The following is a 25,698-nucleotide window of genomic DNA, read 5'->3' as shown; positions in this document are numbered from 1 at the left end:
TAAATTGCCATTTTATTTGAAACATAAGCAAGTCTGATTTCTTAGAACCTTCTCTAGACGTTAAACGTGTTGAGATAAACTTAGTATTTTTTTCTACAAAACAATACATGTACGAGTTATTTCCAATAGCATTCTACGGTAACCTTTTCATGCGCTTTGCAAATTATTATTTTTTTTTTTTATGGGGGGGGGGGGGGGGGGGGGATACATTATATAGCTAAATCCGATAGTATCACAAATGATTAGAAAAACATTTGAAAATAGTTGATCCTGACTATCCTGTAAAAAGAAAAGTATTTCCAAAGATAAGTATATGTTTTTTTTTTTTGTTTTTTGTTTGTTTTTGTTTGTTTTTTAGTGGAGAGGTTTAATCCATGACTGATACATATTAAATAACAACGGAGCAATGAGCTTTAAACTGCATTTCTGGCTTGCTTTTAACTACTTAAATGACTTTTATGGTTTCTGGAGCAGTTTTTCTGAGATTGTCGCGGTAAACAATTTACATAGTAACGGACAGAGGCACATTTTCAGAATGCTTTGTACTGCAAACTGTCAGGTTCATGTCGCCATCTGTTTAAAGTTTCCTTTCGGATAAATATTTATGCTTTCACCTAAAAATAACCCAACACAACCCATGCGTTATATTAACTTTCAATAATTATATTAACATTTTTCAGCTATAGCTTTTCTATGAAAATATATGTATTTTTATATAATTAGTCAATGTTTAGGTATTTATTTAGATGTTAATTAATTAACTAAGAAATTATATTTGTAATTTTGCAATAAAAAACAAACACCATAGCATTTTCGCCTAACTTATAAACACGTTTGACAAATTATGCCTGTAATTCATTTCCATATTCACAGAAAGCATTGATGAAATAATTTAATCAAAAACATGTTGATGAATAGGCTACACTTTTTTTTTTTCTTTTTGGAAATCAAACTTTACAAAAAAGCTCCACTCAAACCTCTCCAGCATGTTTACAGTAAATAACATAAAATAATACATGTTTGTTTGTTTGTTTGTTTATACCGTTAACATTTTGCTGGTTGTCCATAATGAATTGAATTGTTTGTGTTTAAATCGTATTCATATTAACTATTTTGAAATCATATTTAATTGTATTAAAATGCTCGCCTATAGTGGTAGTATTTTTTAATAACGTAATTAACAATATTGGGTATTGGGTAACGTAATTTTCAATATCAGACTGTCTGAATTTTATTCGTGGGCCCAAATATTATTTTAATCGTCTAGTCACCAGACTGCATCTGTTATGAATTTAAGTGCGTGTTTATAATTACATCTGTACATGTGTCACATACATAAAATGCAAGGACACCTGGGATAACTGCAGTCTACATTTACAGCTCCTTACCTGATATGGATCGTTGCGGCTGCATTCGGTGTATTGGCAAAATGTATTGCAAACAGTTCTGGATATCGAGACCTCCCCAGTCACGAGTTATACTGGGACACTGGCCCAATATAAGGTTTATGATATCCCATATAATATATATATATATATATATATATATAATATATATATAATATATATATAGATATATATATATATATATATATAGATACTCTATTTTTTCTTGTTCCCAGATAAAAGAACAAGGGTCATACAAGTGGTCTAATGGTCGTAAAACCGATGCATCTATGTAACCAGACGCGCAACCTGCACAGAGTGCACTAAAAGCAATTTTAGACCACATGCAATACATTCTAACTAGTTTTATTGTGTGACAACTTACACAGTTACTCGTGTTTTATTTACACGTCTATTTGTTGGCATATTGTCTTTAGTAATCTAAATGTTTCCTATACATCCTAAACGTTTTTATTACCCATTAAAACGATACACTTTAAGTTTATTACTTTATTGTCGAAGATAATAGTGGACCTGTGAAGTTCGTGTGCTCTTTCAATTAAAATAGTTTATTGGTAAGCAAAAGCTAGGCAAAAGCGTAGGTTAATGTCCTGAATTATCTTTTTTTTTTTTTTTTATTGAGTGCCCCCGAATTATTTTTCTTAACTATTTTTTAACTGCAATACTTAAAATAAATATTTAAGTTTTTTTTTTTTTTTTTTTTTTTTTTTTTATTATATATGCTTTTTAACCTCTAAGAACACAAACGTACATGCTCTTTAGCCGCCCTGCATCTTTCCTCATACCATTTCCATTCCAAATAAATAGCATTTAGAAAACTTTTACCACCGCTTTCGCAAAATCTATACAGAATAAAGATTAAAGTTCTAATACTATTTCATATGAAATTGTTTTAATGCGTTTGATTACAAATCGAAATTATTTCATGTCTATCAGTTTGACGGCAATGGACAATATATTTATTGATTTCAGTGAGAAAATATATTCCTAAGCCTTTTTCTATGAAACAGACACAACATACTCTCTGCTATACGCTTTTGCCTTACCATGAAGTTATGTCTTGCACCTGATCCGGACTACGTATATGTACTATATCGACATATATATATATATATATATATATATATATATATATATATATATATATATATATATATATATATAGAGAGAGAGAGAGAGAGAGAGAGAGAGAGAGAGAGAGAGAGAGAGAGAGAGAGAGCACTTGACTTATAATATAATATAATATATAATATAGTCATATTTTATCTCCCCTGTCAAATGATATAGCTTCAAATATTCGGATAATCGCTTTGATATGACAATATATAGCCTAACCTGTTAAATTCCCAGTTTACAATAAATAGCAATAAGAATGTAGAAGAATTACGTGCGTGTGCGGGGTGGCTATACTCAGTTTCTACACTTATAATTGTAATCAGAATCATAAAAGTCATCACATTCATTCCTATGTAATAAACAAATGTCGTGTTAGTTTAAGATTGATGGTGTTCATGTAGCAAGACCGGGCCAGCTCAGGAAGGAATAAAATATAATCAAAGTGCGGGATAATTTTTCATTAGACGGAAAAGGCAGCGAGGAGACGGGGGTCAATGGGGAGGATGTCAGATTTCACAGCACTGTCAACAAAGTAGAGAGCAGGGAAACTGGGTAGGTGTTTTCAAGTACCAGAAGTGCTAGATAATTCCGAGGATCAGTTAACCCAGCAGTGTAGGGGACTGGGCTGAATCGTCCGGTACGCTATTTCGGCTGTTTCGAGGTATGAGAATTGCAATACACAAAGGAAAGTAGGGGGCTAGGTATGATGGAGCTGAGATTGTCCAAGTAAAAGGCTTGAAGACCCATGGCCTCATTTGAAGTGAGCAAATTACCCAACTGTATGTCTGCTACACATCTGGACATTCTGTAAAACATGCAATCTCATTTCTAGTTATGTTTCTATCCGTAAGTCAGTCAGATCATCTATCTTCCTCCCAATAATCGTACTACGACGATCAAGAGAAAGGCTATTGAGTGACAATCCACGAGCGTTTGCAAACACGTAGGGGAGACCGGGGTTGGTTGTCACGCGGGTTGGTTGTTACAGTGCTCATAGCTATGAAAGTAGATGGCGCAGGCAGGTGATGCTAACACTGAAATGTGTGTTCTATTGTCTGGAAGTCAACCAGTTTGTAATTTGAGGTCAATTCCATGTAACATAAAGGTTGGCACATATTTCATTTTTTTACATACCCAAAGTAAAAAATGCACATCTTGTTATTTGTGTTATAACTCTTAGTAGTATTGGAATTTGTTTGAACTTGTGGCCATGTTAAATAGAACCAGATACTGGCTAACTTTTGGTGTAAAAAAAGACCAGTAGGTTCTCCCAATAGTACTGAGGGAATTAAATTATCATGTTAAGTCTGTTTGGGGCAGGTTGTCACATACTTTTGGAGGTTGGTTGTCACATGTAAATCCTATAGGAAGAAGTCATATTTTTTCTTTCTACTTTTTTACACCAAAATGTGGGATATGTCACCCTGTAATGCTTATTTAAATTACCACCTGTTTGTCCTCTTGTTAAGTGGAGGCGGTGGTATTATTTTGTAGCATGGGTCAACATTTCAAATATATAGAGGTCTGTATTTTTTATGTTCACATAAAAAGTAAAAATATAACTTTTTCTGTCATTGTACAGAGTAGAAACTTTATGTTATTAAAAAAAAAAAAAAAAAAAAAAAAAAGTTGCATTATTGTCTACTGTAAAAGCATGAACATACGTTGTGACAACCAACCCCATATCGTGTGACAACCAAACCCAGTATGGGGCAAGTTGTCACAGGTGACCGGCGCATTTTCAACCGTCTAAATATGATATTTGGAATGAAGTTATGCTGAAATAATAATAAATAAAATAAAAAACATCAACTTGTAGGTGAAGAGTTATTCTTCAATATAACGAGGAACAGAACCTCGCAGCATGTCACCAGAATGAGGAAAATAATAGAGAGTAAAAAGTGTGACAACCAGCCCCGGTCTCCCCTATTTATCAGACTTTTTTTTAGGTTCATGTTTTTTTTTTTTTTTCCTACACAAGTTCAATACAGCTCTTTAAACTGAAAAACGTTCACCGCAGTAGACTAAAAAATACCTGGCGTGCATACTTGCGTGGTGACATTAAACAACTACAAAGTAAATATAGGGCCTATACATATTGAATAGTATGATTACAGCTGTTATTATTTTTTTCCAGATCAAGCTAAATTATTTAATACCCGCATAATCTAAGTTGAAATAGAATATATTTATTAAAACGTGTTCAACTCCAGGTTTACAAAACTTCGTGCACCCTTTTTTATATCCCTCCAACACAAATAGAACAATCTCTCAATCTCTCTCTCTCTCTCTCTCTCTCTCTCTCTCTCTCTCTCTCTCTCTCTAAAATTTGAAAAAGGAAAACTGCTGTGTACCAAAATCAAAAAGAAAAAGGCAATATAGGCACACAGAAATGTAAATAATTGACAAACAAACAAAATCATGTATTGTATTAGGGCGTTTCAGACTAGAAAACCTTCTTCAGCTGGATAGACGCATTTAAGGTCAAATTTGGTAGCTATACCTAAACAATTCTAACAGTGTTCTACTGTTGTTCTACCCCTTTTCATGTCTCAACGAAATACAAATTATAGATAACAAATGCAATAATGTAAATGTATTTCATTTATATCATCTCTTAATATGTGTTTTATATAAGAATAATAAAGCTTCGCTTCAATATTCATTAATATACTGAATAACAATAACATTCATATATCGACCGATGTCTAGATTTGTAAACAAATAATGCACTCCTAACTTGGCTGTGCTCTGGGCCTTGCTAACAACAACATGCCTCTAACTTTCACTACCTCTATGACCTGCAATGGTGAAACATAAACTTGTACTGCAGAGGCTTGGCGCCCAGAATTGGTGGTAGCTGCCTACTGGATTGGGTGGTCGACAATCCCCCCACCCCCACCCCAAATAAGCACAACTTGGTTCGACCTGGGTGGGCACAGCACAGTATTTGTTTCATGTACAGCGATTTAGGACCAGCACGTGAATACATCAGCACAGGAAGAATACCTGCAGTTTTTCACCTAGCCTGCCATTTTTTTTTCACTCAGAAATACAAGACTACCAAAGAACTGGGGTTCCTTAATAATAAAATTACTTTTTTTTTTTTTCTTGACAATTTTTTTTTGTGTTGCCACAACACTTTCAATAAAAAAGTAGTTTGATTAAAATCGAAGTCAGATCAAAATAAATAGTTTACATAAATAGGTTGGTTGTGTGTTGTAATACCTATCCTGATTATATCCATATATATATATATATATATATATATATTATATATATATATATATATATATATATATATATATAATATCTATCTATATATATAGGTATACCGGACTTGTGTCAGATCGTATGATATACACCTGTCAGGTCACAGTCAGCGTATAAAATTAAGTTGCGTCGCAAACAGACAGTCCATTGGTCAGTCGGTTATTTTAATTCAACGCAGCGTTTGTCCTATTTCATCGAATTATCAACACGCCAGGAACCCCCCCCCCCCCCCCCCCCCCCCCAAGCTAATAACATTAACATATCCTATATCTTTTAATTCCGTTATATATAATATAGTTGACTAATATATTCAACTTGAAGTTCATGTATTTATCAAAAATGAGAAACAAATGTTAAAAAAAAAAAAAAAAAAAACGTTTTAAACATGATACAACTTTGAGTCATACATATATTATTTTGAGTTATAGTAACATACATTGAGACAAAATATACCTTAAGAATGGAACACAGCTTAGAAAACATGCGGATAATAATTTAGGGAGAGTGTTCATTTTAAAATGTTTACTTATGAAATTTGAGTCATTGTATAAAAAAATATTCAAAAACATTAATTGAAAATTAGCAGTAGGCTCCATAGTCCTGCGAACAATACATAGGAATGAAAGGAATACAGAAATATGTGTGTAATGCCCTAAAGTTATTTTTTATGCTGATTAATAGAAAAATAAAATACATTTTTCTTTTTTTTTTTTTTTTTTCCTTCTAATTGAAGCTGCAGGTTTCTCAAAACTCGTGCGCAATTATTTAATGTATGTTCTCAGCGTTAAGGGTAAAACAAACAAAAAAAAGTTATCAAAGCAACTTCATTCACTCCTATTATGCAGCAGTTTTTAAACCAGTCCTATTACGCAGTTTCTCAGTTTTCTTTGTTGATTGTGTAGCCAAGATGAATCAGGTTTCTTTCATTTACATCCCTTTAAGTTACTTACAAAAACGATTTTTGATTTATCACCAGTCACATATATTGCAGCATTTTCGTATGTTCCCGGGAATTTACATTTATAGCATAAAGAGAACATGTTTTGTCTTAATCGAGGTGTGATTTGAAGAGTTAATATTTAGAAGATACATTAAAGTCTATTGTTAATCTAAAATCAAATATTAAAATAAACGATATTTATTTATTATGGAACTGCATTATTGGTATTATGAAGTATATTTATTTTAAAATTAATGTATATCCCGGTCTACTTGTGGAGGGGGGGGGGAGTTGTTGTCTGTTTTTTACATTTTTTTTTGTTTTTTTGTTTTTGTTTTGTTTTTTATTAACCTCCTACACTACCAGCGGCTTTGTATACTTGTTTTCCCGAGTAAACAAAATCCTCATCAATAACCCCTTAATTCAAAGCCGCAAACATGAAGACACAGCAGCTGAGGAGATTAAAATTGTGTTGCTGCTGGTGCTTTGCTGTTCTCACCAGTCTTGTACTGACAAGCCATGAGCCCCAAAATGGCCTGAAGTCAAGCGATGATGAATCCATGTCTGGGTAGGATGCGTTTATATGTTGTAGTTTGTCAGCCCCACACCCCTAAATAGCCTAAACCAAAGACATTTAACATGTTCCAGAATACGCTATGGGTCGGTACCTCAAAGCACGTCTTGTGAAATTATTATGAATGTATAGTTCATATGTTTGAATGTTTATTTGTGTCCTGCTTTGACTAAACCGGTTTCGAGATTTAGCAATGGGTTAGTTGTTTCCTTAGCTACAATGGGCCATTCTCGCGCTTATTCTTATTACTCTCATTCTTATTATACTTATTGTTGGTCTCACTTGCTGTTTTTGAACTTGTAATCACTGCATTCATGACAAAAATCGCGAACTACTTCCAACATAATTGAGTTTGCAATTATTATATACTCAGATATTTATACCACAGATACCGCGGTGCTGTTAATTTAAAACAAGTAACCGATAAACAACACAAAAGGCCAGTTTTTTTTCTAGGAGTACATGTAACCTGCAACAGTTACTGTTATTTCAATGCTGTGAGGCTTTTATTTTAATAACATTCTGTGCTGTAACATAGGTTGTGTTAGTTAGTTTTTCACGCATGCTAAAATTAATTAAAATACAACTCTATCTCGTGTTGCTTTCACTCCAAGTTTTCGAATGCATAGACCTAAGTATTTTTTTTTTTTTTTTTTTTCAAATTCTGCAATCTGAAGAACCTTTCCAAAATAAAAAGGAACGAAGCATTAAAGAAGCGCGAGCGTTTTATTGCTTAGTTATCCGAACAGCACGAGCCCTTGTAGTGACATTCTGAGGGATGGGATCATTTCTCATTCATATCAAAATCATCAGTCGCGTTTCCTTGTTTTATTTTTCTCGTTTTGGTTGTGCATTATTTCTTCATTTACACCACAAGTTATAAGACTATCACGTAATAATTACATTATATTACAAATAGGTAACCCATGGCCTTTTACGGAGTGCCCTGTTTGGTATATATATATAATGTTATGTTATAGGCCTTCTGAATAATGAAACACTTTGCTACTACTAATAAATATAAAATACCAATTTAAATGTTGGTTTTGACCAGAACAATGTTAATTTCTAGTTAGGTATGTAAAACAAATTAATTTCATTATAATGGCACTTGAAATTCAACTCAAATGTTCTCTGCCCTAGTATGAAAAAAAAAAAAAGATAAATACTAGCAAAACAATAAACTGGCTACTTTAAAGTAATTTCCGAAGTTTAAAAGCCCTTAAAACAATTATTATCTGCAACATATTGAATTGCAGAAAAATCTGTAAAATTAAAAAAAAGTTGCGTTTTACTGCAGTAGACATATATCGAATACTTATTCAAATCCAGAGTAAAGATTTTCCCTGTAAGAAATAGTAGTACCTTTTATTACTGGATGGACTTTGTTTTAAACTGAGAGAGTCATTAAGTGTAGTGCAATGCAAAAATGTGCATTTGGTTGCAGAGTGCACCTGTATGGTGCTGATCCAAGTGCAGTGGAAGGTGCTGTGGTTTTGCCTGTCCAGGGTAAACCTCAAAGAGCCATCTGTTTCCAGTTAAACTGCACATAGACTCTGGCTCTGTCTGACTGTCGAACTGCGCCTTTAATTCACAAGGTGTCCTCTCAAAGCAAAGCAAACCTACACTGTTCCCACTTTTTAAACCTGATCAAAAACCCACAACTTTCCATGTCAGTCTAGTGTCAAATGGTTTTCCTCTGAAAAGAAAGCCCTCTTGTTTTTTAACAAAAATATGGAAACTGAACTTAGATCCTCGTCTACGTCCCCAACCATTTCTCTTTTTATAGCCTTCTAAAATTGCAGTGCATTCCTTTAAGATTCCAACTACTTGTTTATATAGATCTGGGACTATGTAGCTTTGGCTGTATGGCTCACACTGTACAGTAATTCATAAAGGATTGAAACAGTTTAAAATTAGATTACTGGAGATTCTTTTTAATATACTATATTGGGAACCAAATAGACTATCCCCCCCCCACCCCCCAAAAAAATAAAAATTAGTCATATTACAGTTTAACATTTAGTTTGAATTTGTATACTTCATTAGGTTTCATTAGTGTAAAATGCTATTGTGCTGGTCTTTTATTGAAAACCACCCCAACAAAAAGCTGCTTGATAGATGTTGAGTTATGTGTGCAGTTGTGTGTGCAATTATTATTATTATTATTATTATTATTATTATTATTATTATTATTATTATTTGACAGACAAAATTTAAAAGACACACAAATAAACACAAGTCAATATTTTCTTTTTTGCTGTGTAGTCTTTTGGTAGTCTGTTAGTGTGGGTTATAAGCACATAGGCGTACTTATTGTTTTATATACTATCCTAAAGTGAGTCGGACTATTTCAAATGTAACATATCCAAACTTGTTTTAGCACTTCTGTAAATACATTTTCCTATGAAATAAAGAAGTAGTGTGATTGCTGGGTAGAATATCCAGACCAAGGGGAAACTGAAAAGCTCACAACTTTTAGATAACCTGGGACCCGTGGCACGAAAGACTGAACCAACATTGCTTTGCCTTGAAGTTTTACAATTTGCCCTTAAAACTACCTTCATAACATTCACCCGCGTTGGCAGGGGCTAATTATAGAAACTTTACACAACATGGTATCGATTCTGTCGCGTTTGATACTGGAAACATTTAATATTACCCGCTTCCAGACGATGGAGTCACATTGGAACTTTCTATAGACATAATCTGTTTATCATGGCTTTAAAGGACTTAACATTTGTTGCAAATATGCAGGAGATGAGTTTAATGTTTTAAATTCCAAAATACATTGACACACCTAATTAATTCTACTGTGAAAAGTAAATTATCTAGAGTGTATTGCAAAATAACCAGAAGGTATAGTATCTAAATCTGCGTGTCAAAAAATCCTGTCATCTGAAATGATTTAGCGGTTGTGTGCTATGCATTATACAAAAAAGAACAAAACACAAATACAATCACATTTCTTACAAATCCCAGCTTTAATATACAAAAAAAAGCAATCACAAAATTATTTCTGCTGGTCTAAGAATTATCATTGGTGTTGCACAATACTTACACATTTAAAAAGAAGATTTAGGATCATATTAGTATTTTCTCAACCAAGATAAACTAAACTTTTTTTTTTTTGAAAAACCACTTCCAAAAATTACAATACATTTGAAAATGACTAAATGATTTGAGAATCAAGATTACTTTTTGCAATATTAGAAGTCCACGTAGAGTGGAGGAGAAGAAGGAGTATTTATTCTGGTGGCAGTCTTCATTTTAGAAACGGTGATATTGTAAGGTATTATTAAGCATTTGGATTATTCTTCATGAGATCAATATCTGCATCTACCATCTCCTTCACAAGCTCCTATAGAGTAAGGGAAGAAAATGGAAATTTATTTTTCTTTAAAAAAAAATGAAAAAAATATAAAGTTAGGACTTTAGATTAACTTAATCAGGGATATAGATATTTTTAGACTACAATCAGTGTATGGTCAGGATGGACCAACAAGAAATACAATTCTAAAAATGACAGAGCATACAGTATGTGCAACAAGGGGAAGAAAGACAGCAGAGAATGTGATTAATCTGTCTTGGGGGGGGGGGGGGGGGGGGCTGAGCAGGAAAAATATATTCCAGCATTTGGGAAAATATGAGAACTCTGTTTTTCTGTAATTAAAAAAAGTATAAATAGGGGCTTGATTCCAAGATAGCTATAAACCAATTATAATGCTCCATCACTCTCTTACTACAGTGAACTGCACAGCCAATAGGAGGAGAATTGGGAATGTGTAGAAGAAAAAAAAAACAATTTTTTCAGCATATTGTGCTGGTGTCAACAATAAATAAATCATGAGGAAGGTCTATAAAACAGGCACACTTTCTTTCAGTGTGCAGTATCAATGCACCCAAGACTGTCAATATGTATAAGTTATTGTTTTAACCTTTCAAGAGTTATCAAGATAATATGTACACCTGACACAATTGGAACTTACTTCAAAAGGAACTCTGGCTTTCCACCCCAGCTTGTTGTTCGCCTTGCTGCAGTCCCCTTGCAGAAAATCCTTTAAAAGAAAAACAATAATACAAACGTTATACAACTCAAAGGTACAACTAAGTAGGACAACAACAACTACACAAGAAAACACAGCACTGTAAAACATTTTTTGAAATGAATTAAACATATTTTCAAGGAACATTCTTGTGTTTATTTACATATCTACAAGCAAAAGCAAAAAATGGAAATATTCCCAAAATACTTATTATGGTGTAAAGTAAATAAATATGCACGTTTAAAATCTGATGCATTCGATTTTTGTTTGGATTTATCTTCAACTAAACTCATCAATATATTGTTTCTATATATATATATATATATATATATATATATATATATATATATATATATATATATATATATATATATATATATATATATAAATACGATGTACGTATAAAATATTTACATTTGTAGTTAGCCATTAAAAACCCTCAAGAAAACAAAGCAGCTAATGTTTTATTAAAAATCCAAGGAATCCTCCACCAAATTATACAATCATCTGAAAATCATTAACTACAGAATACACCTGGATCCAAGCAAGTAGCCAGTTTTTTTTCTTTTTTTTTTTAAAGTACTGAAAACAACTGAACAAATAAATGGTGATCCCTGTATGGTTTGTTATTTTATTTAAAAAAAAAAAAAAAAAAACAGTCCAAAATTGCCTCAGACTGCTATCCCTTGAGTATTATTACTGTGTGAATTGGTTTTCATTAGGCAATCCTGCTCTGGATGGCTATCATATATCCATCTGAGAAGGGTTGTGTGAATGGATAGATTTAAAAGCTTGTCACTCTTCTTAGTTAACCACCCCACTATCCAACAGCTGTTTAAGGGTATGTATAAGTTAGGGAGTCGTTACGAGTAGGCTTACATTATAAAATGAATAATTGTAATATACTAGTAAATAATAGAGAGAGAAGAAAAAATGTTTAGGCTAGCATATGTACTTGCTAAAGCATAATCCAATATAAACATAAATATCCTTTGCAAGCAAAATGATATATATATATATATATATATATATATATATATATATATATATATATATATATATATATATATATATGTGTGTGTGTGTGTGTGTGTGTGTGTGTGTGTGGTAATGCTGTACACATCGACAAACCAAAAGTAACAGCGTAGCCATTATAGGTTTTCATTTGTTATATATATATATATATTAAATTATAAAAAAAAAATATTATAATCTTTTTAAACTTGTGAAAAATATTAAACGGTGCAAACTTGAACTGAATTTTCCAATCACACAAATAAAACAATGTGTTCTTTTGACAAATACAGTGCTAGGTAAAAGCTACAGGTAGTTATATAAACAATTTTTCCCAAAATAACCCCAGGTCCAAGGTAAGTGTGGATCATTATTTCCAAACCAGAGGTGGCACTGGTGAGCAGATTTAAACTGCTCTTCAAGCTGACAGCTGGAATGAAGTAGTTTAATGTAATCGCTAGATCACAAAAGTAAGATATACAAGTAGCTTTACACCAGCTTGTAAATATTTATAAACAAACAAAAAAAAGACTTTGAAAAGAATATGACACAGCCTGTGTGTGAATAAATGCACAACACAAATCTGTTAAAAAAAGTCAACACATAATGAGTTCAAATGTCACAATTGAGTTTATCTATTTAAAATTCAAATGGAAGACAGCTTTTGAAGACAATAATAAATTCTACAAGTATAACCCTGACCCAGTATTATATGCTTATACCATACTTGTAGATCAGTGCATTGTTTTTTTTCTATTATTTTATTTTATTAATAATAAATAACCTAAATAAAGGAACAATGAATACAGTAAAATAAAAACACTACTCATATACTTGAAACAACAACAGCTATTGTTACAGGATGACTTTTGTTTAAATGATTCAAACATATTTCTGGTCAGATTATGATCAGTCTGTGACAGAATACCAGGAAGTATGGGACATGCTTCTAAAGCATAATCCGATATAAACATAAATATCCTTTCCAGCAAATTGCTTTGCTCTGACAACACGTGCTATGGTTGTTATGAGGTTTTCAAATATTGTATATGCTATAAAGGTACTTGTGTAAATAGCCTGGCTCTTTGAAGCTCTGCAAGGATTCCTGTGGCTGGAGCAGAAGCAGATATGGGCTATGAGACACTACACATGTGAGAAAAGTGCACCGGTAAGATGGTATTGGTAGCACTTCATTCAGTGCATTTGGTTTTACACTGCTTTTTTTTTTTTTTTTTTTTTTTTTAGTTTAAGAAAAATGCAAAATGGCATTAATATAAATGTAACACACATTTAAAAATTAATCACTGAATTAGTTCAGCGAACAAAAGGCGGCATATTATATAGCTGACAAATAGATTAAATGTCTTCCTGACATTTATCGCCATTCAAATATATACACTAGTAAGAAAACATACACTTCAATAATTACAACTCTAAATTTGCAGTATATGCTGCTATCATATATGTGTGGTCAAAGTTCAACTGTGTGTGATCTAGAATTGTATGAATGTAGTTAGTAAAATAAGATTTAAGATTTTCTTTTTGTTACAGAGTCCACACAAAACACAACATCTTAGACAAAATCAATCACCTGGCACATTTCGTACTGACTAACTGTACAATAAATACTTCAGCTGTACAAATGTGACCTATATGGATGTAACATTTAAATAGCAAACTATAGCTAATTGTACTAGATTTGCCTAGTCATGCAAAAATGTTTAAACACTGTTAATACATAGAGTAATCTATACCTTCATACACAGAGTAATCTATACCTTTTTACATAGAGTAATCTATACCCTCCTGCATTTCTAGTTCCATTTATATTTATTTGTCAAAATATTTACCACTATGTAAATGAAATAACATTGCTCATCAAACTATTCAAACTATCATCAATCACATGCTTTGCTGGAGCAACTTCAAGGAACACAAACTGAATTTGTTTACCGATAATTATTTATTTCACTGTTTATGATGCCATGTTCTTAATCATCATTTATTAATGTTTCTTCTCTAGTGGATATTTGGCATGTTTGGTTACCGGCATATTTCCCCTCTGGGGCTGCCTCCGAGCAAGTCTGCACTAGGTAGAATCTTTAATGATGAAAGTACAAAATGACCTCCACTAGGTCATAATAGAACACTGTGTAGTGGGTGGAGGAAATGATCAGTGCAGACAACAAGTGTGCCCCTAGTGGTCATTTATATACTGCCTTGATTACAGAAAATACACCTTGCTCAGGCTTGCTCAGAGACACTCAAAGGTATTTTGCAAGAACCAACATATCGGCAGAATAAGAGAATAAATATTATAAGGGCTACATTTGTACCCCCAATAGCACTGCAACGGACACTAATACAGACAAAAATATTTCAGAAATACCACCTTGCCTTAAAATTGTGAAAACCAGTTGATGGGAGTTTTTATTACTCTTGCCATTTTCTCATTAATGCAGGTTTTCTTTGGTTCAACTTCATTCATTTCCATAAAGGGGGGAAGCCACCTGTTTATTGTCTTTAATTGCTTAGGAACAGGTAGACAGCCATCACAAACACAGGAGTCAGGATACAGTTACTTAATAATTTAGATATATTTACTTTACTGTCAAAATATTTTGATTCAAGGAAAGCTCTTGTTCACTTAAAACAACTAACCCTTCAGTTGGCCAAAAAATCTCAGAAGTAATAACTCTCTTGTTGTGCTGGAGGCTACCTGCAGGAACACACCTAGCAGTATATCATTATCCACTCAGGAAGATGTGAAACAGAGTTCAACCTCTTCTTTTTTAACAGACACTGTTTTCAGATATATGTATCCTTGCAGTTAAAAGCACTACTTTTCTAACAATTAGTCTTGATAGTTCTATAATATTTCCTCAACATTGAGAACAACAGGAACACTGGAAATACCAACAATACAGTTTTCACATTGTAATTTTAATTAATTTTGTATGCACTTTTTTCGGTGTGAATGTCACATTGATGTTTTCATTGAATGTTTTTGGATTGAATGCTGCTGTGAAGGTGTTGGAAGATGGTGTTGGACAGATGACATGAAGCAAGGGAAATGAGGCCACGGGACAGCTCCTTTACTGTTCTGACAATATACACTTCAACAACACCCCTCAGGGTAACCTCTGCTACTTGTTTCACTCGCACACTACACCCCAGTCACAATTCCCCCAGCGTATTTATTCAATTTCCTGTTGTTTTGTCTTAAAGATACAGTACCTCAAATGGTATTAAAATTAGTTGTCACATATTACAGAAAAATCTCATTACCCATGTTAACAGAGGCATAGGTGTATGTAGTTACCTGCATAGTTAACAAACTGGAAAGGCAGCAAGGCCTGCTTTTTGATGAAGCTGGTTGCACCTCCGTGGAAGACATATCAATCAGACACCAAGGAATACAAACCTAACTACAATTTGGACTTCTAAAATAATAATAATAAACTACTGATTTACTGTAACATATTATACACTTGAGATGATTTTTTTTAACAGTTGATTTTGAGCTTCTGAAAAGCCATAATGTAATCCATTACAGATCTTGCCGTTATATTGCTATTCCCCCTGAAGTCACACACCCACTCTCCCAGCAAATGCTCTTTTCCAGAATGGCTGAACTCCCAGATAAACGTCCCTCCAAGGAAACATTTTCACAACTCACAAAAGAGGAATTATACATAAAGATGATTCGTATGTAGTTAAAAAATGCAGTTAAAATAGTTTCTGAAATTTCTATAGGCAAGACAATTAAAGACATTAGAAGACATGAACAATACCCTGGAGATTGCTGCCAAAATTTTGTTCTAATTCTCTACTTATTTTGTCTATACCCTGATATATATATATATACTATATATATATATATATATATATATATATATATATATATATATATATAGCGATATATATATATCAGTTGTTATAGTTTATAAACTGTCACAGAAAGCCGAGATGAATTTGTTTTCCTGTAACTCACTGAAGCACATCTATAATTTCTTTTATATATAATACATGGATACCCTTGTGATGCTAATATTAAAGATGATGAGGTTCAGCAGTACAGTGTTTTTTTTTAAACGTAGTGTTTCAGTGCTGTACAGACGTTCCATGTCGTTATCCGTTAGTGCTTCAGCTTTATTTCGATGATTGCCATTACCTTGTTTTAATGTCCCATTCCTCTCCAGTTTCTCTGAGATACGAATGTACCACCATTACATTATTTTAATTTTTTTTAACGTATTCATATTTTGTTGATCATGAATGAACATTTCTGTACTGTGGGTGTTGTCGAGTGGTTGAAAATGAGACATTTTTTGTTTGAATTGAAAGTGATTCTTTCGAGGAGTCAAATGGGTCAAAGTTCAAGTATATTTTCCTCTAGAGGAATTTTCACTTTTTGACGTCACTACTGTGGAATTATGCCTTTTAAGAATAGCTCAGGATGCAAATATAGACTTCAGTGGATAATTCAATCACTATTCCCAGGACAATGTCCTTAGACTATGACTCCATATTTGTCTACTGACTAGAACAGGGTATTCAACTTAAAAATAAATTATAAAACAACCGGGGCCATTAAAATCCTTATTTTTGTAGTCAAATGAACACTTTTTTCGATATTAAAACAGTCACCCTTTGATCCTTTCATTGATTCATTCTATAAACCTTCTAACTAAAGTGGTTGTTTGGCTTTCAAGAGAAGGGGAGTGCAGGGCAGATATATTGCTGAAAACTGTTGATTTGTCAACAAAGTCACAGTCAGAACAATTCAACTGTAAAACAAATACTATTTTATTATGCAGTAATTTCCATAAATAGTTAAATATAGTATTACTCATTTCAAACGTAAGGGGATTGGGATTTCAGTTTAGCATTTACTATTGTTAAATACAAGTAATACAATTATACATTACCGTAATTTTAAAAAGTTTTTTTTTATGATTACAAATTATTCTGATTTTTATTCACATTTTTTCTGGACAGGTTCAGGAACAACAGCAATTTCATCATCTCCTATTAAATCTCCACCAAACACAGACATTAGATTTAAAATCCGATTTAGCATTTCTGTCGTGGCTTTGTTCACACAAGATTACAGCCAACATAATTTTTGCCTGAGTACTTCTCAAACCAATCGTTAACAATAATATTGATTGTAGGTCTTCATCTGTTTTAGGTTCGGGAAAACGATTTAAAGTTTACTCTCCGTTCCCGGTTCACATGTTTGTTTTTTGCATTTTTATTTTTCAAATGCCATTTCATGTTCTACATTTAAAACATAGTCCTTGCTACTATCTTGTAAGTGGGATTTCAGACTCAAACTCAAAGGAACTCATGACAACATTCCCACAACATGAGAGGCAAACATAATGAACTGTTTGAACTAAGCGTAACAAAAGAGCAAAAAACAAATCAAATTGCCAAATTAACAATCACATTAATCTCATTATCGAACATGCAAGTATCAATTAGGTTAAGAAATGTTAAGTGGCATAAATAACTCAAAGTGTTGAATCGATAATAAAAGATTTTAACATAAAAATTCAATGCTTATCATTATCTATCCGTTACAGAATGGTATGTCTGTGTAGACAAATCTAAGCCTTGTAATTATCAGCTTCTCGGCATATACTGACCAAGGACAAGGCCAATTGCAAACCTTCATCCTGAAAAGACTACCTAGGTATTGTAAGCATATAAAAGCAATACCTGAGTGTCGTACTACTGTGGGTTTCAAAGAATGACCCAACACAACATTGTAAAGTGTAATGTTTTTGAATGTATGAGCAGTAATACAAAAATGAAAATCAATCCTGCATAACTCCCTGCATACTGTTCCGCTCATTACACCCTTACTACCTGTAATAAGCTTTAGAATTTTTGTTGTATAGTAAAGAGCCCTGGATTCCATTTTAATGATTAAAACAGGCACCTCCCTGGTCTTTTACACAGTTAAAAGGTACTGATAGAGATGTAGGTTTTCATGAAAGGGTCCGGTTTTGACGATCTCAGTGATGGTATTATTTAGATATGTTACTGTTTAGATGGCTGTCTTTCAGGTGTCCCGAAATGGCAATTCCTATAAGACCCTGGCTCTAAAATGCATAATTTGAATGTCCCCTTACTATTGTAACCCATGTACAGCACAGTGTCCTCCAATCCTGCTCTCTTGGCTCTTTCCACCAAGCAAATCTAAATGTTCCTAAGCTACTGGAAGCTGAAGGAAAGAGTTCAGGTTGACCTGCCTTTGCTTGGCCTTGTCTAGTGACTGACCAGTAGGGAGATATGTTTGTAGGTAAAGACCACAGCTGTTAAAAATCTTGTCCTCTGATTGGTTGTACATTCACATGCAATAAGTATAGCTAGATAGGATTGAGTAGACCCTCTTGAGATAAACCAAACAACCAATGAACTGACTTTAAATTTCCTCAATGTTTAAAGTGTTTTATGTTTGATCTAAAAAAAATAATAAATAAATACTGGCAGTTGAAGGAGCTAATAATAGCAGGTAATACTGCCTATTAGTTTATAGTTTGAAGAAGCAGGGTTCAAAGAACTCTACAGTTCTGAGTCAGCAGAAGCTGACGGCAGTTAAGTGTACAATAATTTAAATATCCACACTGGATATTAAAACACCAGAAAGATAACTTAAGTTAGAAACTAAAAGGCTAGTAAATTTCCAATAGTAATAGCGTACTTGTGTAATGAGGATGGATGTTGTGGATCGAACACATACATTATTACTTAAATAGTACAACCAGAAACGTGTTGTAAGGGATGTTTTACATGCTATTAGTTTTATAAAACATTTAGCTAAAAGATTACAAGAACACCCTAATATTTCTTAGTAACGTATCTAGTTGTGTGTAATAAAATTATATGGTTATGTCTAATGTTTTTAGAGGCCTAAAACTGGATTCTTAATCTTGATTGGTAAAAGATTGCTAACATGGACATGTTAATCCCTTATGCTAGGCTTTAAGATGGAAGTCTATGTTCTGACTAAAAGTCTAAGAAGCCTGAGGAAAATGTGAAGAATTAGTATGTAAATATTTCATTTCCTGAGCTCCTTTCCTGAATTTTTCCAGTATGTCTTTCATTCGCAGTTCCCTAATACACCAGGGAGCATTTCAGCACTATATACAATTAAATATTCCTTTAATCTGTTAGCACCTAATTATGGAAACCATGAACGGTTGACGTTGCAGTAACGTAATCTTCAAAACCAGTGTGTATAGTAAGGCCTGAAGTAATTTCATTATAATTACAGAGCATCTTTTCTTAGGCTTCTGAATCTGCAATTGAAGTTGTCAAGACATTTACATCAATGAAAAAAACTAAGTATGATAGCAGAGGGTCTTCATGCATTAAGAAAAAATCAAAGATACACGGAAAATATCGTAGTAAGAGCAGAACAGCATTCTATTTGTACAATGATTACTTAACAGAAATACCACAACTTCTAAAAACTGGTAGTCTTGGCAGTCACTACTGCATTGGTGTAAAATGAAGAACAACTATTCCACACAGTAATTTTGCATTGGTAGTGGATCACAATGTGCTTGTGAGATGTCTTGATTATTAAAATAGTTTACCAAATTTGAAATAAGAGAATGTTATCTATTTTAGGGATACCAACTTATTTACTGAGTAAATGTCGTAAGTCAGTCACCAAAATTCATACAGTATTTTTGGGGGTACCACTGCACTTATTCTGATGTATAAAAATCTAGGCAAGATAACTCCCCTCAAAACTGCAGACCACTCTTAAGTTCAAGAAAGATAACGTTAACTTCTAAATTAGTCTAGGTCAGTTAAGGTTACCTTGACATGATTGAGTACACCCTCTCGAGACAACATCACCGGCTGCAAGCCTACTACTGGATGGATGTTGTAGACTGACAATCTACCATTTATCTCTTATAAATGTTTACACATTTTTTGCAGTTATCTCAGTGTTATTATGCTTTCCCACCATGTTTTAGTATGGTCTGCCATGATTTACCATACCTCACTGATATTTACAATCCCTAATTTTGTTTTGTTACACTTTCCTATACTTTAGTAAGAAATTCTCAATCCGCCAGTCAACTTCATGCACACATATGCTTCTCCTTAAATACTCTTCATAGATACTCAATAGAATATGCAGCAAGTTATAAACAGCCACTACCGCATTTACAAATGCTTTATAAATACAGTGCACTGATGGAATTTAATATGAACTTCAGATTTTTACTGTAGGACCAATGTATCCTACCAAAACAACTTCCTGGACAGTTGCATGTCTGATATCTGGTGAAAGATGATAACAAGGAGTCTGTTGCACTGAATGGAAGTGAGCATGACTATGGAATTGATAACAACCTTTTCCCACAGTGTCCTGTTTCCAGGTCAGTGAAGCTCAGGATACCAGCAAAACAGTGTGAATATGATGGTATTAAATGGGTGTCATGTATTTCACTACTGCTTTCAAACTTTTGACTGGGAGCTCAAACTAGAAAAAAGATTTTTAAACTTCAACATTTTATTTAGTTGGAAGTACCAGCTTTACATCATCATCGCCATTGGTCCTCAGAATGATCCACAAACCAGTACAAAGTGAAACATTTTTGTAATATTTGCCACAACTCATCAGGATGGGGAAAACTACTGACAATTAAAACGTCAACTTCATTTTTTTCTTGCTGTTCAGAAAAATACAAATACTTTTGCATGGAAGTTGGTGTTTCTGAAGGTTAACAGCTAAAGTTACAGGAAACGGGAGCCCTCATTTTAAGACACAGAACAGGTACAGGAGAGGACGGGTCTGTATTGACCTTTCCACCATTGTTTCTTCAATGCGGGTAATAAAACAGAAGTCGTTCCCCATGCTCACTCAACCCGTGGCCTCTTTTAAGCAATGCGTGTCTGTATACACTACCTAATAGACTGCAAATACAGTTTTAAATAAAATACACTTTTAACAGACATATCATCATTGAACAGGTTTGTCACTACTGATTAAAAGGCAAATGCTACTGCTTGTGGCAGGGCTGAGGCCCTGCACATGTAAGAAATGTGTTTTTGTTTAGTTTGGAAATAAAATGTGTTTAGTTAGAAAATTACGTTTCTGCTAGATATGGCAGGACGGGGAGGTTAGAGCTCCCTCCTTTCCTAATACAAATCCATGTGCAGCAGACTAATTGACAATCAATTAACCCTGGCCGCAGACCTTTACAAAGGAGCTAGAAAGCCAGTCCTTTTTTTCCGGTTCTTCGTTTTCCAGCATGAGGACTCATGCCTGTGTGGATCAGATGTGTGACCGGCGTGTGTTTGACAGGGGTTGTGAACACATCCGAGGACCTTCATGTGTTAACTGGGATCCTAGTGTTTAGAAAAGGGGACTAGTTTAGGGGATTTTAATCTTATGAATGTGTATTTAGAGGATGTGTCAGGGCGACGTGTTAGAGGACGAGTGGGGCCTCCTTTCTAGGGGAGTAGTGCTCGGACACTGTTGGGTCAGCTTTTATTTTCCGGTTGTTTTGCATTTTGTATTTATTACACTGTGTTTGTGTATGTGATCCCTCACTAGGACAACCATTGCTGGTACCCTAGTGGAGGCCAGATATCACTGAAACAACTGTAAATCTTGTCAATAAAACCTAGACATCTGAGCGGCGTTTCAACGTCAACCTCCGTGTCTCTCCTGTCATGTAGTGGATACCCACACATAACTACACCCCTGTAACACTGCACCATAATAAAACAATGTTAATATCAAAGTCATTATGCTACGGTACCAACGTAAACAATATTGGTATCAAGATTTTTAATTTTATGGTAGAGAATAAAAATGAAGCAGGTAACAACATCATTGCAAGTGTTCTCTGCACATCATAGCGCATCACTGGCCTTTGTTGTTTTCACCTGCGTCCATCACACACCTGTTTCTACTGCCTGCGATTACAGCTTGCTACTGTTTGACATTCCCTGCCGGTGTGGGCGGCAGCATGTGCAGCAATAGTGCAAGAACATCGGGAAAGGACACTGGCTGTTCTGGGGTGTTATGTTATTGTATTATATGTGTTATATGTGTTATTTTATTAGTTAGTTGTGTACTTTTAATATTTACAATTTTTCCATTTGCTATCTGCCATTTCTCTTTGCATCTTTCAATTTAATACTAATTTATATATTGTTATATTTTGTTCAATTGTTCAATTTCTTTAAGTCGCTTTGGATAAAAGCATCTGCTAAATAATTAAATAATAATGAGTTACATTCATTGATAATAATTAAACAAATAATTTAAACAAATAGCTAACCACATTTATTCAATTAAATCAATTGCATTTATTAATAATAATAATAATAATAATAATAATAATAATAATAATAATAATAATATGATTCACTATACAATCTAAAAAAAAATGATTATGTAGATTTTTTTTTTACATAATACATAAATACATAAATGAATACCATTACATCATTCTCAAATATCCATCTAGTTAAATACTACTACGTCTCATATTAATAAACACAATATTATGTACTGTATTTATTATCACGCTATATTTGTATAACAATACCTATTATCAATTGCACTTTTTATCATGTCTCAGATACTTTCAGTCACTGCTACAATTTTTGATGTAATAATCAGTACTATAGGCCCTTTTAAAGTGCAAGTTAAGGAACGCATCACCCTTTTATGTAGGTTTTGATTAAAATTTTTTCTAGTGTTTTCCAGGTGAGGGGCAATGTGTGCAGTCCAGAGGCCTCTCGGACTGGAACTGCTGAAATAGTGCCAGTAATCACTCTTCTTTTATTTCTGTAGCCTTGCTCCTTTTGGCATCTAGATTGCGTGGCTTCACTGGCGCACGCCTGGACCTCATTACCTAGCAATTTCTTTGTCTTTATTACTGCTACAGTTTAAAACAAACTACCCATTTTATTTAACTGGACTTGTGACCTGTAAAATTACATGAGTAATAATAGCCCGCATTCCTGACACAGTCGGCCACTAATTTTTATCAAAAGTCACTGCAAGCATGTTTGTAACATTACAGTAGCTCCCCCCCAGATTTAATCTAGGACCCTGGGTGGGGGTGGGGGGTCAAAACCTGAATATTCTATTATAAACACAGTAATGATTTTCTTATATAATATAATATATATATATATATATATATATATATATATATATATATATATATATATATATATATATATACCTGTTGGATTTCCAATATTCCATCTTAATAAAAAGATTCTTGAACAAGCAAAAATACCTCATGTACACAAAGAAATCCTTACATAATCATTGTGAGATTTAATAAATAACTTGCCAAACCTTTTTCTCTTATCAGCCAGTTTTGTCACCCAGTGAATCCACCCATAATTACAACTTCTGGCAGCCCTTCAAAGGTGACGGCTGATGGCTCTTAGCTGTTACGCAATTGTAAACAGCCGTCTCTTCTGACAGGAGTTGCTTTTTACGGTAACCAGCTCTAATGGGACAGGGTTAAATTAAAACCACAGCATAAAATAAAATTATAAGGGGTTAAGTGACTCTGGTGTTTTATTTAGAAAGTAAAAAAATAATCAAACTTGTGTGCAGTGCTACTACCAGCTTCAATAACAACATATTTAGCTAGCGTCCGTTCCTACAAGTAAGATTTGTGTTTTCCAAAAGGGTTCCTAGGCACTGTGATTGTATATGAATCTTATCTAAACAAAACACAGGGGCAGGAAAGTAAAGCATGTCTGTGGGAAAACCAATGAGCCATGGGAGGTGGAAGGGTTAAAAAAAATTCAAGGAAAAAAAGAGAGTGGAAGCAATGAGTAACATTAGCTCCTAATTTATTTAGTTTTTGCTTGCCTTTTCTTCGAAAAGCAAGAAGTGGAACAGTTTCGGTACCAGGGGAATGAAAGAATGCTGCCGATTTTCGCACACGATTTAGATCTCCACGTTCGAGTGGCATGAGCAGGCATGCTCCAGATCTTGGGTCAATGCTTATTTTTAGTGCACCGTGTTATTTACTGGGGAGTTGCAAAGACACAGAGGAAGGCAAATGCATAAATAGCACATACTTGTAAAGAAAAAATAGCTTTAGAGTAAAATCTTAAGTGAAAATCAGATCAGATAGGCATTTCCTCTTCCACCACCAAACTGGAGAAGTCACTGCAACATTCTTATCTTATCAGCGCAATAATCTCACATTTCATCGTGCCCAAACAGGGAGAGAAACTCATAATAAAAATGTGCTTTCACCCTCTTCCCTTCCTATGGCTGTATATCAGCACAAAATGAAGTAGAAAACAGGGCCCTGTTTAATGGCAGGCGGTGATAAGAGACGAGAAGAAAACAGTGAGCTGTCTGGTCTGCTCAGGAAGTGGTGAAATCAGTGGTAGTGTCCATCACCAGGGGCCAACAGAATGCCGTCAGTCCGAAAACAATGCTTAAACTCTACTTCAGGGAAATTGAGTCAGTCAGCACTGGCTCTGACAGCCTAACTGATACAGGATATAAAATGGCAAAAAAAGAGCAAATGCAAGCCGGGCTATGGAGCATACTGGTTTGCACATGGTATTTAACCCACTCAGGAGGTGCTTGCATTGGGACTCCTTTAGAATATTTCTCCCCATCACTGATTTGAAGGCACTAATCTGATACAACAGCTCCTGCCAAAAGTGGATGCACTAAAACTGTTTTGCGGGTACACATAATTTTAAACGAATGTTAACACAATTGCCCCGATGTTTACAGCACTTCAGCGGAATATACACAAACTATGACATGGGAAGCCATATGAATGAATTACTCTTTAACTAAAAAGGCAGGAAAAACCATTAGGGAGGGTAATACTCTGTTAACCCCATCTCTTAGATACAGATGCAAATAAAATAGAGGCCTTCCCTTTGAAATATACCAGCTGTCTGCAGCTGGAGAACAGCAAACAGCCACCAGAAGCTGTCTGCTTAGATGCTGCCATTAAGGGTAGCTACAACCAGTAATGACATTGAGGAACTGTTGTGGGATAAGTACAGTATAACAAATGTGCTTACAGGGTTGTATTTTAAGTTTGCGCCCACTAACAATTTCATAGACAGTAACTTTGGATTATGTAGAACAAGGGAGGGGAGGAGAAAAAAAGGTATATAAATAACATACAATAAGCATTTCATAACAAATGGCAATTTAGAGTTTAATTAAAACCAGGTAAGTGTTTCCCAAGATATGGCTTCCATTAGCTCAGCCAATTAGGCATCAGTACACTGAAAAGGTAAGTGTGTTTATATTTACAGGGCCCTGTTCAAGGT

At 34.0% G+C, this 25,698-nt stretch overlaps 1 protein-coding gene across 3 annotated transcripts in view; it reads right to left on the bottom strand.

Annotated features, from left to right (window-relative positions):
- Nucleotides 1-7,059: 7,059 nt before the first annotated feature.
- gmds (GDP-mannose 4,6-dehydratase) overlaps nucleotides 7,060-25,698 on the bottom strand; it is a 449,938-nt gene continuing 431,299 nt past the window's right edge. For all 3 annotated transcript variants that reach the window (XM_041245279.1, XM_041245277.1, XM_041245280.1), the window contains 2 exons: nucleotides 11,299-11,367; nucleotides 7,060-10,670 (listed from right to left, as the gene is read on the bottom strand). In XM_041245279.1, coding sequence (XP_041101213.1) covers nucleotides 10,608-10,670; nucleotides 11,299-11,367 — 132 coding nt within the window. In that variant the 3' untranslated portion in view covers nucleotides 7,060-10,607. The remainder of the gene's footprint in view (nucleotides 10,671-11,298; nucleotides 11,368-25,698) is intronic.

Source organism: Polyodon spathula, chromosome 3, assembly GCF_017654505.1.
Source record: "Polyodon spathula isolate WHYD16114869_AA chromosome 3, ASM1765450v1, whole genome shotgun sequence".
NCBI classification, from domain to species: Eukaryota; Metazoa; Chordata; class Actinopteri; order Acipenseriformes; family Polyodontidae; genus Polyodon; species Polyodon spathula.
The sequence above is the reverse complement of the archived record's forward strand: the minus strand, read 5'-3'. Positions and strand labels throughout refer to the sequence as shown.